An 18732-nucleotide genomic window follows, 5' to 3' on the forward strand; every position below is an offset into this window, starting at 1 on the left:
GCTAAGTGCCTCCTTAACCTGTTCTCACAGTTTATTACTTGATTTTTGCTCCTCTAAATTCACAACTCACAACCCAAACAGACTCTGACATCATAATCTGTCACCTGCTCTGCAGCCCCGCCATCTTCTTTGGAGATACATGGACTGATGAGTATCTTATTTCACCCTAGTTTTATCTTCTACCTGAGTGACAGTTTCTTTCTCCACATAAAATCTGTCACATTCAGTTTTATCAGGATGAAATGCAGCCTGCTCTAGGAGAAGATTTCTGGAGAGTGACTTTGAAAAAAATTCACTTTTCTTCAAAGACAGCAATCAGAGGGGGCAGAATTATAGTTTTGTTATTGCCTTGGGACACATTTGATTCAAAAAGTTATGTTTTAGAAGTGGCTGAGAGGATGAGATGCACAGCAGTGGGAATACTGATAAGAAGCACATCATTGCTGCACAATTTATATCTGTGAGCAGAGGCTCTTGTGTTTATTTTAGGGACTCTAGAGTCAGTAAGAGTTTAAATGTTTCAAAGAATAGACATGAGCACAACATCAGATTCTTTCGTGTACGTTTAGATGCACATGTGCTCTATTTTTAAAGATGTGCAAAGTTTCTCACACTAATTGGCTAGATAACTGAAATTCACGTATTTCAAGTGTAAAATATACTGTTTTCAGTGCAATAATGTTGTTTTTTAATTGTAGGCAGTCTACTCAGGTTGCTTAACTCCTTAAATTCACAACATTTTTATGTATCTCCTTGAATTAATCACATTCCAGTGCATGTGTGTGCTTTCATGGTGGACGTGCGGGGCCACTGGGTCGAGATGGGCTGGGTCCCTGGTTCCCACAGCCTGTGTGGAGGCAGCCTCTGCCGTGCTATCAGCCTCCGTCTCCGGCCCCCCAGCACCAGCGGGCCCTCCTGACGTCAGCCTTGGACAGATAACGGGGATCCGCAGCAAGCAGTGGAGGGCGGTGGGGAGGGGGGCCTGGAGATGGAGGGATGAGGTGGAAGGAGAGCGGCAGGCAGGGAGGGAATGGGGTTACACTAACAGAGCCAGTGGTGGATAAGACCCACAGACAGATAAGACAGAGCAGAGTGTGGAGCCTCTTTTGTTTTCCACTGCTCCTCCTGTCTGGTGGCATCTCCTCTCCTCTTCAACATTCCCTCTCTTTCTCTACATTTTCTAACTGAACCATATTTGTGAAACCTTTCTCCTACACTGCCCCTCCTTGCTTTGTCCTAACAGACATATTCCAGCTGTTATCAGACATGAGCGCTGTCACCGTCCCTGGATTGAGGCACCTTTTCTCCTCTTGCTTCCTCATTGTGTTTTTGTTTTCTCTCACAGTGTTATGAGAGAGGGAGGAGCCTGCTTTGACAGACAGCAGAGAGTTTTTGACATTCACCATATTCACACAGCTGACAATTTGCTCCAAGGGTCAGAAACGTCAATGTTGTTTTTGTGACAGGGTAATGTATAGAGAATGGAAGTTGTGTAAACTAGGTGATCATTTATATTAAAATTGGAAAAGGCCTTGGACTGCTATCCTCATCCAACATTCACAAACACCTATGACGTATAATCAGACAAAAGCAAATGCAAGCCTCCAGTGTTTTACTGTTCCAGCCATGAATTAGCTAAATTTTATTTCATTTTCGCCTACCAAGTGGGCAGTTTATCATGTTTTAATCATGTTTTGGTATATTTTTCCACCCAGGACGACAGTTCATTGTGTTTTGCCAACCAGGAGGACACTCAAGCAGATGTTTGGGCACCCAAGAGGGCACTTTAGTGCAAGTTTTAATTAGCAAAAAATCATATAATGCTAACAAGCATTCCTCTGATGGCAGTGATTATGCTAACAAATCCGTTTTCGAAGCTAAGTTGGTTTCCATCTTGGCAAAGGCAGTGTCAGCATTCAATTGGCTGCTAACTTACTGGTTTGAAAGATTTCAAGGATAAACAGCAGATTTTGAGTTGCTAGTGGGCTAATGTGTTGTTTTCCTGAGTTTTTATCTCATTATCACTGCAAGGAAAGGTGCAATGTAAATTTTGGATTCAGCTGTTTACTTAATAGCACTAATGCTGGCTAGGGGATAGCTTAATGCTAACTTCTTCTTCTTCTTCTTCTTCTTCTTTTTTTTTTGCTAATAAGCTATTAAACATTATGCTACAAGGACAGCTCTACCCTCTTCCTGTCACTTTCAAAAGTTAAAGTTAATGTTGGCATTCTGATATTTTTAAGGTAACTATGTTCGCTCTGCTATTATTAGCTTGCATCTCAAAACAACTAGCAGACATACTACCATATACTTTCTGTACTGTTTGTCCCATTTGAGAATAATTCACTTGATTGTTTTATTGCTGTTTGATACTTATTTTAACATTAACTTATCATATTATCCCAACATAACATTAGTTTTTTGCCTTTACAAGATGAGTATTTCAGCTGTCCACATAAGTCTGGACAATCTGGTGATCTAGACTAAACTAAACGCTATGACAACTCAGACAACTACATGCCATACTGCCATGCCTCTATGAGCTGAATCATATCTATTGCTATGTTTGTTGTGTGTTTTGGTAACTTTATGAATTAAAATCTTCTTATAGTAGTGCAGACAACTGAAAAAAAAATTGTTAATATCTTAAGAAAATAACTCGACATTACTTGTATTTCTTATATCATATGTATGGATGCATATGAGCATTAATTTTCACTGTCTTTTTTTCTCTTCAGCTACAGATCTTTAAGGATTTTGTTTTGTATTTTTTAACACATCTTGCAACCTGAGGTACAGCGGCTCTTTTTCATCCCCCATCAAACTACGCCATTGTCCACCACTTCACCTGCACTGACTTTTCTTTAACCTTTACTGCATGAACTCCGGATGAACCTCTCAAAGACACCTGAATTCATTGTTTTGATGATGTCACTCTCACCTTTGCCTAACCTGAGTCTTACCCCTGACTTGCCCTTCCACAGACTAACAAACCCGCTGTCCACATCTCAGCGGCTTCGCTCATACATCAGGGTATCAAACAGAGTGTGTGTTTGAGTGTTGTTTCCCTATTTGCTCTTTAGGCCTTCACTAGATTGTGGACTTTCGTCACAGCTTATCGGAGGGAGAGGTTTGAGGATCCCTGAGTGTTCACTGTTAAAATGGTATAGGTTACATACAAAGTGTGCACACACAAAGTCTCTGTATCTTGGGACATCTCACCATGAGGCTGTCTGTCATTTTTAACTAGTCACTGGTGGATTTTGCATATGAGAGCTTCTGTGCTACATTCACTTCACTGTCACCGGCCATGGAACATCCTTTGGATATAAATATCAAATATTGGCAAACAAGCGTCAAAGTAACATTCAAACATTTGTCTGGGGTAATTTTCCAAACAGAGAAATCCATCTGAACAACAGAGGTTTTGATAACTGAATTCTTATCACAGCTAACTGAGTGTTGTGTGATGTGTTTACGCTGCTCTTCAAACAGTGTGAACCAAGAGTCCAATTCAAGCCATCACAGATGAGAACCTACAACTGAGTAGTTAATAATTTATTTTAAAAAACCACCTCACACTTCTCATTAATGGTGTGGGTGTGAGAATGAGACAGAGATGATGTGTGTTGCTGAAGCCCAGGTGTCCTGCAGAGCAGACTTGTGTCTCCCCTGAGTGACTCCCTGACCTTACCTGATCAAACACAGTTAATCCTCAAGCATAACATACAGATACCTTAATATAACACACAAATCCACCTATTCAAACATAGTTAGGCAAAGACACACGCGCACACACAAACACCAGATCAAATGAGAACATTTTCTCCATGTCTACGCTATGACCTGCCAGGGACTACGGATGAAAACTAGCCCTTTTAATTGTTTAAATAAATAAATAAAAAGATGAATAGATAAGAAACATGACTTACAGTGATTACTAAGGCCCAACTTAGCACAGCTTTTATAACCTCATCACACTAAGCTCCTGTGATAAAGCACCCTTAACTTGAGGTAACAAGTGCTCCCAGTCCAATGTTAGGGAACACAAGCCCTCAAAGCTGCATTCTTACAAATGGCCATCAGGGGGCAACACAGATATTTCTAGATTAACCCTTTGATTAATGATCTCAGATAGAATTATTGATTTTTATGTATAAGGTCTCACTGTTTACATTTATAATGCTTTTAAATATTGGGCTTGATGCTTGGTTGAAGCTCAAGTTAGGACCTCTCTGGTGCCCCCTAGGGAAAAAGTCATACCTTTGCTTATTTTGTACATAACTTACTGACTTACTTACTAACCTGAAAACTTTATCCATGGAAAAAGAAAAATTAATTTGTTATCTGATAAAAACTCTACCCCATCAGAGCAGTTTCATGCATTAAGATATACAGCATTAAAACTGTCAAACTTGTTTACTATCAGTCTGTTTCATGACCAAATAAAAACTACTCACAGGAGCTTCAATCACTGTCTGTATCACGAGCCAGCTGGGTATTTATAAGGACATAATTGCCACAAATTTATATGCCACTGCCACAGCGTTCTTTTAACAAGGAATGAAACTAAGCAATGCATATGTACCCTTTTGTCCAAATAGACACATTTTGTGCGCATGCTGCTTAGCTTCAATAAAATAAGTGTACATTGATTAGCACTGTTTCAACACTACTGTTGTCACATGAGTGGATTGATAATGATTACTCTGATCAGATAGGAAACAGATGACGTTGGCAGGAGCAGATTCAGACAAGATAAGAGGATTTTTTAAGAAAAAAAGATTCCTTCTTTGAGCTTTATTTGAATAAACAACATCAATGTGTACATTTCCCTTGCCCCCATGGGCTCGTATGGTCAGGCTTCCTGGGTTTTCCTGACACCCCATTTGAAGTCTTCTTCCTGGAGCCAGGAGTCTACTAGCATTTGAGCGTGTGTGTGTGTGTGTGTGTGTGTGTGTGTGTGTGTGTGTGTGTGTGTGTGTGTGTGTGTGTGTGTGTGTGTGTGTGTGTGTGTGTGTGTGTGTGTGTGTGAGTGTTTGCGTATGCAAGGAAGAAGGGCCAAAGTGCCAAAGTAAGTCACTGACCCCACATGCTGGAGCCTCGGCTCCAGCCAAGACGGGGACAGTTTTCCTGGTGCCTGCTTAGAGCACACTCACTCACAAGCACACTCTCACTCTCTCTCTCTCTCACACACACACACACACACACACACACACGCACACACACACACACACACACACACACACACACACACACACACACACACACACACACACACACACACACACACACACACACACACACAAACACACACACACACACACACACACACACACACACACAACTGTCAGCTACTGTCCACCACATCCACCACATACCGGCATTTCCATCCAGATACTCACCAAAAACCTCCTCATTCACACAAAGATTTGCACTGAATGATAGTTTCAAACACAGGCAGGCAAACACACACAAACTCACAGACACCCAGACACACAGACACCCAGACACACACACACACACACACACACACACACACACACACACACACACACACACACACACTGACTCTGGCCTCTGTCACTGTCAGTGATACAGCCTGGCATGCAAAAACACACAAATCAAAACACACTTTGTTCTGTACAATAACAGAAAGAGGATGAACTCAGTTAGATTTCTTCTTTCTTTTGTTAAACTTTTCACCTTAACCATGCAGTTCACCACGTTGGACTACACCATGAGGTGTTAAGAAATTGTACCAAGAAATAAGAAACAAAGATTACTATGTAGAAAAAATATGTTTTTCTGTTTCATTAAACTCTTTGTACAAGCTTTAACACAAAAATCTCTGCTTTTTCTGTTGCTGTTTGGTTTTTATCCTTGCCTCTATTGGAGTCATAAAGCATGAATCATCCCTGACTTTTCTGCTACTCTCTGCCCTCCCTGGCAAACAGGGACCCACGCCTTGATATTATTAACCACCAATTGGTGGCTGCGTTATCAGCAAGCAGTTACACATTGATGACAGTTCCCTCTTTCCATTGAGGCAATATGGCTCTACTTGACTTCTATGGGAAGGAGCAAGGACAATGAATCAATAGAAGTGTATGTTTCCATAAGTTATCACATATGATAGATAGATAGATAGATAGATAGATAGATAGATAGATAGATAGATAGATAGATAGATAGATAGATAGATAGATAGATAGATAGATAGATAGATAGATAGATAGACCACTACCTTCTGAATCCCTGTGTTCTAAAAGTTATTTAGCAATTTGAGACGCTCTTGTAATGCAACTTTCACTTTGTCTTAATTTTGGCACCCCCTGTGGAAAAGTGGTACCTTTTATTTTCCTGAGGGTTGTCTTGAACATTAAAACCAAACAGAAAAACCAAACAGAAAACAATTTTGGGCCTACATGTTTAATTCATCAAAAAAATTAACCAAGGCTGTTTTGTCATTGCATTCAACTTACACCAACCTCTCAGTGGGTGGGTGTCGGTTGAAAATGATAGTCAGCTGATGCTGAAAATACTAATCATATATGAGTGATGATATATAATTGTATAATCTTGACTTGGATGTTCCTGCTTTTTTAACTCTCAATGAGATATTAGTATTAGCTACAGTCTGATGAATTACCGGCTAAAAACTACTAAGAGGAGCTTTAAAAAGTCTCTCACACCCTTGTATTGCCAAGAATAGGCAATCTGAAGTCTGAATTATTGACTCTCATTCTGTCACATGAGGTTGGCTCATTTTTTTTATTATGTGTGTCAAGTTTTGACAAATGTGTGTCTGACATGAAAAGATAAAGGCTATGTCTGAAATCCCTTTTTATAAAGTCCACTATGTTTTTGTGTTGTGTTTACAGAGATCAATCAATCCAACTGATAGACTCAAGGTATCCCACAAAGCATCAGAAAAACATTGTTAAAATACTGTATGAAGTGGAATAAAGGAAAAACAGAGAGAGTGGATTAAAAGAAGACAATATTACAACTTATAAATAGGTCTGTGATATCAGACAGGTTTATCATTAGCTTCACAGTCTCTTGATGGTTTGAAAATACATTCTTTATTTTTTCATTCTATTATGACTTAAAGGATGTATGTAATATGGCACATCAATAAATGTATAGCTTTGGAAAAGTTGGAACAGAACAGATAAGTTTTCCACTGACAAACACACAGACATTTTTTTCTTGAGTGTCAACATGCATGCTTATATAATAATAATAATAATAATAATAATAATAATAATAATAATAATAATAATAATAATAATAAAAAATTTAGAATAATAATAATAATAACACACACACACACACACACACACACACACACACACACACACACACACACACACACACACACACACACACACGAACTTAACAGTCAGGGAAGTGGCAGCACAATGAAAAGGCCTCGTGTGTTTAAATTCACTGGTGTGTTGATGACAGGTATTAATCTGTCCTCGCGCGGAAAACAACAAGCGGAGACTTCCGACTGGCGGCGCGTCCAGCATCCTCTCCATTCATATTTGTCAAATTAGACAGGCAATGCAAGTCTTTTACAAGTGAGGATTTTTATTTGCGGCCTTGTAGTCTCCCACTGTGTCGACGCTGAATCGATTAATTACGTAAGACGTATCCTTTGAGTCCAATCAATAAATTATTAATAACGGACAGCTACGAGTTTTTAAACCAGAACAATTGGGCCTGACCTTTGTAGCATGAGCCATCTTAAAAACGTATTGTAGCTGATATAATTTTGTGCTCTTTCAATCAGATAATCCTCATTTAGCGAAATGAGAATGGTCTTTTATGAATAAAGCTAAATTTTGCAGGAATGGGAAGAAAAAGATAAAATATCAGAAAGCTTTCGTGATTATGTGGACAGTAAAAGATGAAAGAGATTTGGTGACTTTATTAAATTAATTTATCAATCCTAATCCTAATTTTGATTTTTCATGACGATAATAATAATTTATAACAGAATAAGACTCCCTTATTTTTACTATCATTCAGTATTATTAGTTTAAATAGGCTATATTATTTTAGAGAGAGGGAAAGACGGACAGGACGGGGGCGGAGAGAATGAGAGAGCGATGATAACAGCTGGATCTTGATCACAGTCTCTCACTCCTCCTCCTCTCTTTCGTGTCTCCCCTCAGTTTATTATCATTTTGTGGATGTAGCTTCACCTTAACTGCAGATCTGATCTCTAACAGGAGCAGATCTGTGCGGGTCCTTCAGGTTTTAGTTCGTTGGCTGCTCAGAAAGTTCTCCATCGCTTGAGTGCATCCATCCTTTTTTTATCAACACGGATGTACAACTTCAAGGAGAGGATATGTATCAGGGTATAATGACAACCAACCACGGACCCCCCTCTTATGAGGCCGGATTCCTACATAACGCCGCAACGGGCACCTCTCCGGTGTACGTACCCACTACCCGGGTCGTCACCCCCATGATCCCGGCGCTGCCTTATCTGCAGACCCCTGGTGCGTCGCAGCAGAGCAGCCCGGTGTCAAGTCACTCTGCCTGGGCGCAGCCGGGCGCAGACTCGGTGTCCTCATACAACCACTCCTCTCCGGTGTCCCCTCGCTTCAGCTTCTCCACCAGCCCGCCGCTGTCCGCCGGGGTGGCCTCGGCCCGAGACACAGCAGCGGCTTCTTACGCTAGCCCGTTAAACATCTCCGCCAACGGGAGGGAGCACTACAGCGCCAGGGGCCTCGGCGGATCCTACCACAGCCCTTACCCAGCTTACATGAGCCCCAACGTTGGGGGGACGTGGGCAGCGTCCCCCTTTGAGAGTCCGGTGCTCCACGGGCTGCAAACAGGAGGTCCTCCAGGCACAACACGGCACCCGAATATTGGTGAGACGAATAGACTATCTATCTTGTCCCTGATTCAGGAAATTGTTCTTTAAACAATTTATATTTAATCTCTTTAAACCTCGCTTATGTTTAAAGGGATTAAAAATACAGGTGGCACCTGTTTTTCCAGGTGAGAAAGCATAATGAATATCTTAATATCTTAAGGCAAGCCTATTTATTGATCATATAGGTATTATTAATAGCCTACTATACTTTGATGCCCATACACCTTACTTTCTTGACAAACTAAAAACTATCTTGATATACCTGCTCCTGCATTCTTCAGAAATTAAATCCGCTTTGCTGCTATCCAAAATTTCATAAACTAGGTCTCCGTGTAATCTGCAGCAGAAATTATCTAATAAACAGAGATTACCTGTGTAAATAAAGATTACATTTAAACGACCAATCAAGATAGGGCTGTATTAATTACCTGGCACACTAAACACACCGAGGATTGTCTTCTTCTTTTCTTTTCTTTTCTTTTCTTTTCTTTTCTTTTCTTTTCTTTTCTTTTCTTTTCTTTTCTTTTCTTTTCTTTTTAAACAAAAAAAAAATTGCATCCATTCCAATAAAGGTAGACCTACTACAAACCGTTTGATTTGAAATTTAAAATCGTCCTAATCGATTATTACACTATTTAAAAATAATATTGTTACCTGTCAATCTCGCTAAAATAATCTGTCCCCTTGGTAAACCAAGCTTAATTTCTTTTCACCATTTTACATCAAATTAGCATTAAGAGTCGTAAAAAGGCATCAAATTCATTCTTCACTTTAACAAATTTAAGTACATATTTTGAGAAACAAAACTCATTGTCTTTTAATTGTTTCCAGGATAGTCATGTGGATATTAAACATTTCCCATTCCCAATTTTGTCTTAAAAGCTGTTCAAAGAGGAGCTGAAGTAGCTAGCTAGCTAGCTAGCTGATTTCTAAGAAGAGAGGCTGTATTCGATTGATTACGGTAAAGTTAAAATATTGAACGGACTTTACACGTAGTCCTGTTATTGCCACGTGTCTGTACAAGGTAGAAAACATTTCGACATACATAATTTTCGTCCCTGAAATTTCTGAATCGTGAACAAGAGAGAAAAACATTTTGACATATGTATATATTTTTTGCTTATAAATGGCTTTTGGATATTTTTCTATTATAGTTTTCTTGTTAATTGAGCGCTAATCATGCATTTATGAACGGATAAATGGTCAGCTAATCTTAATTTTGGATCTGCTGTTTAACAACCTCAGAAGAAATATACATCAACAAATGCTGACTATGAATATGATATTTTTAAATTAAGACTGGAAGGTTGTTGTTGAATAAATTAATGTTTAACTGAAGCTGAAATGATTATTTCTCAGATCTGTGTTTGACTGTGGCCTCATGGTGAGGTCGGCTCCTATTTGCTTTAAAGTGTGTGTAAGGGAATAGATCCTGAATTGATCCTCATCTGCAGGGTACTGTTAAGGACACAAGGATTACCTTTTGATTCATTAAAAAAAAACACAGACGAAGAGGAGTTCACCTCAGTTAGTGGCTGTTTCAGCTTTCTGTGCTGGAGGTGAATTTACCCGAGAACAGCAGATCTGAATGAACTCTGGACTGAATCACTATTCATTGATTCTGTTTACATGGTCATTTCTCCACCTTTGTTTCTCTTATGTTTTCAGTCCGACAGAACAATAACTGGGGGGAAAAGCACCATCTTCCTTACTTTTATGTATCTATTTACATTTTTTTTTTCACATTTTATTAATAGGTTATCGAGGACCTGATAAAAAGAATCACATCACTTAATATAAATCAAATGAACAGCTGATTCAGTCTATTTTGTATTAATGTAAATGTGTGACTTAATCTTTGTTAAATCTAAATATCTGAAAAATATAAATCAACAAATCCCCTTGAAGTATTTGATGAAGAAAGAAACAGTCAGTGGTGATCAGAGTGTTTGAGATAACAGTATTGATCCACGCCAACCTCTTCATCTGATCACAGTGACACTCAGTGGATAGATTAGTCTGTTTAATCACTTATTCTCTTTCTTGTTTTATTGTTTGATAATGCGATCAGATTAAATCAAATGACTGGTTAGTTGGGCAGACAATGTCTCTGTTAGTGCCACTGAACAGAGAAAAGAGAAATTTTGCTGTGAAAGTAACTTCCTTAAACCTGGAGGGGAACTCATTCACCTTGAATTCTGTAAACATACGATGAAAGCTTTATAAGCCAATAAAATATATCAGTGTAGGTAAAAAAAAGACTGGGACTTTATTTTTACCCTCTTAGATTTGAAGATAAATTCAACTTTTTAATTAAAAGTTTTGTTTTGGTAGGAAATCTATAGGAACCCTGAGTGGACTTCTATTCATATAATTCATTTCCTACAAATAAAAACGTATTCATTTATTTTCTATCAATTTAAGTTTTTTTCAGTCGCTGGGTTGAGGCCTTCACTAAATATCAGATCACTGTGACTCATACCCTCGTTGTTGTAAAAGCACAAAGCAAACACACAAGAGCTTAATTTACCTCATTACTGAGCATAGCAGCGTGTCATATCTTAGTCTGGCCTTATAGTGACAAGCTTATTGTGTTCTTTATAAATCACCACAAAATGATCCTGTGATCATGTCAAAAATAGCTTTGTTATCTTGAGATAATGTAATGAATTAATGTTGTAATGGAAAACCAGCTTTTATTAAAATCAGAATAAATCATATAACATATTTTTTTCCATTGTGTCAAAGCAGCAGTGCAAACGTGACAGAGCTGCACCTGTATGCGTGTCACCATCACAGCACCACAGGGTGTCATCTCTGTAAGAAAATGAACAAGCTGTGATCATAGAAGACAACTGTCTGTTGGCTGTCCTAGTGTATAGATATATGTGTTTAATTGTATTATTTCTCTGCTGAACTGAGAGTTAAATGTCCCTACTCACCAACAAGAAGCATTTCTCCAGCATCAAAAATCTAAGAAAAAGCAAATATATATATTATTAGAAGAAAATACAGAGAAGTACAAGATTGACACCCAGTTTTACTCTTATAATTCATGCTGCCTTAAAAGGCTGACTTGATGCAACCCCAAGAGCAATGAGACTAATATAAAGAACTAAGGACTACTTAAAATACTAACCACTACCCACATTAAAAGCACTGCTTTTGTCACTATTAATGTGTCTACAAAAGAAAAACACAAAAATGACTATATAAATTCGTGAGCTATAATCAGAAAATCAGTTGCTCCTCGTCCTGCTTGGAAGATTCACTTTTACCAACATACGTGCCAGCTTCACTCCAATCAGCTGCACAGGATGAAAAACAGGCCCAAGACAAAACAACACAGCAGTTCTTTTGCAAGACAAACAGACAAATAATCACTGTAATATTACTCAAATGATGCTTGTAGGACTGAATTACTCAATAGCTGTAAAATTAAAATGATCTGTCTGTGTATTAGTTCATTAATTATATGTGTGGTAATATTTTATAAAATATTTTGTAGTTTGATACAGCATTAAACTGCAAAAACTCGAATGTAAGCAAGTGTTTATATCTTGGTTTTTTAGACATTCAAATACAAAAATAATGCCTGAATTGTTTATAGAGTAAAAAACAAAATTGTCTGCAAATGGGGTAATAAATATTTGCTTGCTTTAAAAAAATAATAAGAAACTTATGGAATATTTTTTTTGTGCAGAGAATTTCTCCCTAAAATGTGGAGGTAAAGTGGTGAGATTTTTAAACCAGTCACATAAATTATCTTTTCTATAGTAAAATCACTCATGGCTATTTAGTTTGTATTTATGGTCCAGGTGTAGAGGATAGAGGGCTATATAAGTCAATTCACATTTACATAATGTGATCACATGCACTTCAGAGTATCTTCATTTGGGTGGTTAAAATTCTGAGCTGTGAGGTAAAATATATCAAAAAGTGTTAATACCTCTCTCATCCAGGCTATTAGAAATCCTTGAACACAGTTACTCTTCACATATATCACAGTCTAATGAGACTGTTTCACCTTTGACCTCTTAAAGCGTCACAGTGTGTGTTTGTAAACTGCGCCCTGATAACGACTCACACTGACATCAATGTGGCGGAAAAACAAGCCTTCATCAGACAGACACACTCTATAGTCACTGTTTTTGTGTATTGTCTTGTGTTGCTGTGATGTGTTGGCTACAATAGCCGCCTGGCTCAAGGTTAGCGTGCCCTGTTGGTGCTCTGTTTGGCTCTTGGCCTTGGGGGAGGCCTGCGCAGGGAAGAGCATGTGGAGGCCAGATTTATGCCACCTGAGGAAGGATCACTGATCCAATTCAATAGCAAGATTTGATGTTGTTTTTCACTTTCCTCCAAGCCATTTTAATGGTTTCACATAGCTGTTACAAGTCGTCAGAGTATTCCTCTCGTATCACTGAATTTAAAAGCAGAAAAGCAGAAATATCACTTCCACCCTATAAATTAATCTGCTTCCCTCAAACGACTAATTGGTTCTTTGAAAAGTGATTATATTCCTGATTTGTCTTGTTATCTGAGAGAGTGAGCGATGTGACCGACAAAGAGTCTCTATCACAAAATGATGGAGCTCCATTCTGTCTATTTCCAGCTGACTCTTTATCTGACATGGAGCTGAGATAAGGACAGATTCCAGGCAGCTGTTGTGTGAGCCTGGAGGAGTGTAAGCAGCAGCCCCTGCTGGTAGAGAAAAGACACTGCTATGTCAGGATTTGGAAGTGCAGCACAGGAACTTAAAATGGCTTATTACCAGAGGATAATATTAAAGAGCAGTTTAAGGGAGAATTCATATCACTTATACTTATTCTCCAGTAACTTTAAAAGATTTTCTGATCGAATAGAGGATCTTTAGTTGCTTCTCTGGAACGGATGGTTCCCTAACTTTCATATTCTCTTTGGACTGGTGGTGAAATGCATTGTCAAATCTTATGTAGAACTTTTTCTAAAGGCCCGATAATCATGTCATGAAACCTGATCAGTCATACATTAGTTGCTATTTATGAGCAAACATTTCTGCTCTTGTTTTGCATCTCATTTTGGAGATGAGCTGTTTTCTTGCTCTAATTTTGCTGGCACTAAAGCAAGTTAATTCATGACTGATGTGATACAGATGTCTGTTTTCCTTCTTCAGACCTCTTTGATGACTTTGCTGAGGGCAGAGAATGTGTGAACTGTGGGGCGATGTCGACCCCTCTCTGGAGGCGAGATGGTACTGGCCACTACCTGTGCAATGCCTGTGGACTGTACCACAAAATGAACGGCATCAACAGACCTCTCATTAAACCTCAAAGACGCCTTGTGAGTGACAGCAGAACAAAGGAACACAATGTTTTACACATTTTCTTGACTTGCTTTAAAAATTCTGGCTCCGATCTTGCAGTCTGCCTCCAGGAGAGTGGGTCTTTCCTGCACCAACTGTCACACCACCACCACCACCCTGTGGCGACGAAACGCAGAGGGAGAGCCAGTGTGCAATGCCTGTGGCCTTTACATGAAACTCCATGGGGTGAGAGAGTTACACTGAGATTTGACAAAACTTTGTTCTCCTACATAAATACCTGCTTATCATTCTTTTATTTTAGTTATTGTTAGGTCACTTTCTATGTTTAAATAAAGGTTATCTACGACCTTTTTACAGGTACCACGACCCCTGGCTATGAAAAAAGAGGGAATCCAGACCCGTAAACGCAAACCAAAGAACCTCAACAAGTCACAGACCGGTGAGCTTTAAAACCCACGATTACATCCTTTTTGTGTAGATGTAAATAGAGAAGAAGGAGCATATTTTAATTGACATGAGGAGCTCATGCACCCAAAGAAAGGGCAACTAATCGTATATCATGTATTTTGTGAATATGCAATGACTTTAGGCCTGTTCTCCACAGGGACCCCAGGCAGTGAGGGGACCCCCGTGACTCCAAGCAGCACTCCTCGAGCATCCACCACCGCCACAGAAGAGCCTCGACAGATCAAGACAGAGCCAGACACTCACAGCATGTACACACACCACAGCACACATGCACAGGTTGGACACTCAAAAACTAATTTCAAAAAGTATTTACTTCCTGTTCTGCCATCCTGAATCCATCACCTTTTCCTTCACCGTAAGATCTTAATGTGAACAGTGATATTTCTCTTACATGTCACTTCTGCATCCTTGTAGATTTCTGCCCTGCCAGCCTACATGACAGCGCAAGGAGGGGCCATTCCTCTTAAGATGTCACCTGGAGGCCACGGTGGGTCTTCTAACTCCAAAGCTGAGCCCTGGAACAACCTAATCCTGGCCTAGGTGACCAACAACTCAACATTTAAGATTTCTGTTCTATGTAAACATACGAGGGTCTGCTGAGTCCGGACAGCCGCTCTGGATGCAGATGTTTCATCACAGCCGCAACAAACACTGTGCAGCTCCTGCACTGCAATGCTACGGGACAAACGTGCTGATGCTACAGCTGAAATGAAAGTGTTCAACAGGACTATGTGGTGTGCTCAAACACATCAGATCGGAGGAAAGCAACTTTATTTTGTGACTCTTACTTTTTCTACCAACCCAGTTCAGGTAACTTGACAGATACTGTAACATATAACAGTAGCCAGTAACACTAATGGTCTGACTTATTATAACTCTACTTTTGTTTTCATTTTCATATTATAAATGCCGTACAATGACAGACTGGGGAATTGTTGCAAGCCTATTTAAAGGGTCAGTTCACTTTTAAGCTCCTACGAAGAGTGTTAAGCTAGTGAAACACACTGACATTTATTCTCATGCCTTTTTATGACCTATAGAAGCAACCAAAACCATCAGCATAAAGGCTGACTTTTTCTTTGCATTTATTTTTACTTTCTCAAACAACTGCAAGAGGTAGGCGTCAGTAGACGTAATTTACAGCTTGCCACAAAGACAGCTTTATACTGGCCACAGAAAACACTCAGTGAGGCAGGGTAAGATGTTTTTTGAATGTAAAAAAAAAATCTTAACTTACTGGAGGCAGGATTGGGGTAAGATAAACCACTTTGGCCACAGGGGGCGCCAAAATCAACACAAACAGAGAGTTGTACACAGGAGCTTTAATGAAGAAATGGTGCTTTCACTGCCAATTCAAATTCAAACCAGCTTCTTACATTCTGTGTTTGTCTGTTATTATATTTAACTTTGGACATCGATGATGAGGGTCATACAGAGCATCTGGTAAAGCACTTTGCTTTAGGTTTTTAAAGGATGGCAGTCAATCCAGCTTCATTCACAAATATCTAACCAAATAAGCTTCACTGTGATAGCACTAAAAGTCAGCACAGGATGTGATTTTGTTGAACTGACCCTTTAATTTTCCCAGACTGGCAGCTGACTGCCTGTGAATTATTTTTCAACCTTAATCAAGAGCATTTTAAAAAGCTACATATGAAAGTATTTCTTATCCATCACTCCTTTACCTCTGACATTTGACCTGATCTCCTCATCGGTGCAATGCATACAGATCTAAGATGGCCTGTCATTTCTGAATCCTGAACCCTTTATTTTTTATCCCTTTGGCTTTAGTGTGAAAAAAACAACAATGTCAGTATTGACTCCACTATGATGAACGACCTACACAGCAAGTGAAGTTGCACATAACCATAATGGGACATGACTTCCTCTGCTGACATAAAAACAGATGTGTACCCTTTTGCAAATTGTCCTTCTAGTATTTATTAAGTAAGGGACAATGTAAAGTGAAGGGGTGGTCATGGAAGTTAGAATCGGCACAGGGTGAGAAGGAGACGAAAGGCACTCTACTTAGGGATGTCACGACTTTTAATTGCTTATGATTTAAGTCACTTTGTAGAGATCAGAAACTTAAAGATGATCGCACAAGCTCTACAGCTGTTGCCTGGATTGCAGGACAGGATGTTGCTCCACTTTTAATTGTTTGCTGCTGTCTCATCTGTGCCAGGTAAATGTCATTGTTGAGACCAGTCTGACTAAAGGAAACCAACATTTTGCCACATTGTCAACAGGCAGAGGTCAAATGCGCCAGAACTTTTTTTCTTTTTCTTCATGGACATGTTTGCTCAGATTGTCTCTGGCGTCACATTGTCTATTGAGACTTCATAACCATTCTTACATGGTTTCAACCAATCAGAATCAAGTATTTTTAACAGGGGAACAACCCACAATTGTGACAACACTATTATCACCTGCTAGCAGTAGGCTGTGTGTAGATCTCTCTTATGTGAATATATGTGGACAAACATGGGGTCATTGTGTGTAAATGTGGGATATCTGGTATGTTATTATAGAACGTAACAAATATATGTGCATATATGTAAAAACTCCACTCCAGTTTAATTGTAAACACCATTTGTGTTATGTTGTGAGTACATACAGAGTGGAAAGTCTCTCAGTGTGCACTAACACTACCTTCCTCTGTGTGCAACTGTAGCTTGACTGAGGAAACTAATAAAGACCAAGCATTCTCAACATAATGCTGATGGTATGTATGATGTAATGTGGTGCCGTGTCATTCATTCTGCTTCAAACGCGAAGAAAGAATCACTTTTCAAATACTCAGTCTTACATAACATCATCATTGGTTTGCAGTTCAGTTACCGGACACCTTGCCTGAGACTGAATTTGTCCAATTTGTAAGAATTCTCCCGAGGACTTTTCAACATCTTTGATAAAAAGCTGCACAGTGCAATGATTCAGATCTTCAGTCAGCTTCTCCTTTACCAATTCAGCGTACCTCTCCTGAATTTTCCCCCTCCAGCACTCCTGGAAGGTGAATCTGAATCGATCCTGGATGGCATCAGGAATCTGCGAGCTGAAAGTGTAATCCAGTGCAAATGTCAGCCCTTTGTCTAAATGTTCTGCAAAACTACAGTTTGTTTCAGAAAGCACAGTTTTGGCAGCTTCAATCATTAAGTTCACTTCCTGCATGAAGATTTCTTTCTCCTCCTCTGGTTTGCTTTCATAAATACCATGCATACCTCTGAAGCAGATTCTCCAGTCCTGCTCCTGCAGTGTGTTTATGAAACAAAAAAAATCTGATTTTAAGCGATGTTTGACAACAGAGAACACGTTTTCACACAATGGCCTAAGATCTGTTTTCTTTTCAGCTGCTTTCAAGTAGCTCTCATAATCCACAGTCTGATTTATTAGGTCCATCTGGCTGGAGTTTATATCCCTGAACACGTTTTCTTTGGCTCCTTTGAAGCCCCAACATTTCACAAAACCAATATGGGTCTTTATTCCATACATGCTCCTCCACTCTTGAGCTTTTTGAACCAGGTTCAACATGCATGGTTGAGTGTTTCTAGCCAAACATGGGCTGTTCATAGTGAATACATACACCTTCCAGTTTTCTGAGACATCCTCAGCTTCCAGCAGCTCCTCAGTTTTTTTGATGATGATGTCTTCACTGTGTAATCCGTTGCTGTAGTTGGGATAATAAGGTCCATACATGACAATCTCCTCCTGCTTCTCAATGACCGCCCAAGAATGCTGCTTATCCTCCACGCCACATTCCTCAGTCATGTCTCGGTGAAACTCGAGAAATTTCCTGTTCACCAAGTTATTGAGGAGAATGTCACCTGAGGTTTGTTTGAATTTGAGATGCTCCAGCACTTTCTTCACTGAGGTTTGTGTGTCGGCCCAAGAAGATATCCTCTCAAAAAAGCTCCAGGTGTTAGGCATATGTTTTGTGTTTCCATTAGGGCGAGGGTTACCAGAGACTGTCCTATAACACAAAAGTATCTTAGATTAAAAGACTTCTAATAAATCAGGAAAACACTTTAGATACCAGGACAGGGCAGTTTCATTAAAACTTTTTGTC

At 39.3% G+C, this 18732-nt stretch overlaps 1 protein-coding gene across 1 annotated transcript; it reads left to right on the forward strand.

Moving 5' to 3' along the window:
• The first annotated feature begins 8182 nt into the window (after positions 1-8182).
• Positions 8183-16758, forward strand: gata4 (GATA binding protein 4). The gene is made up of 6 exons (XM_074685280.1): positions 8183-8891; positions 14049-14215; positions 14298-14423; positions 14556-14637; positions 14803-14942; positions 15081-16758. Exons 1-6 carry the CDS (start codon positions 8363-8365, stop codon positions 15204-15206), a joined length of 1170 nt encoding a protein of 389 aa, XP_074541381.1. The 5' UTR covers positions 8183-8362; the 3' UTR covers positions 15207-16758.
• Positions 16759-18732: the final 1974 nt, after the last annotated feature.

The sequence above is a fragment of the Halichoeres trimaculatus genome, unplaced genomic scaffold (genome assembly GCF_033239565.1).
Source record: "Halichoeres trimaculatus isolate MK-OKI-2021-1 unplaced genomic scaffold, fHalTri1.1 fHalTri1_scaffold_13, whole genome shotgun sequence".
Classification (NCBI taxonomy): Eukaryota; Metazoa; Chordata; class Actinopteri; order Labriformes; family Labridae; genus Halichoeres; species Halichoeres trimaculatus.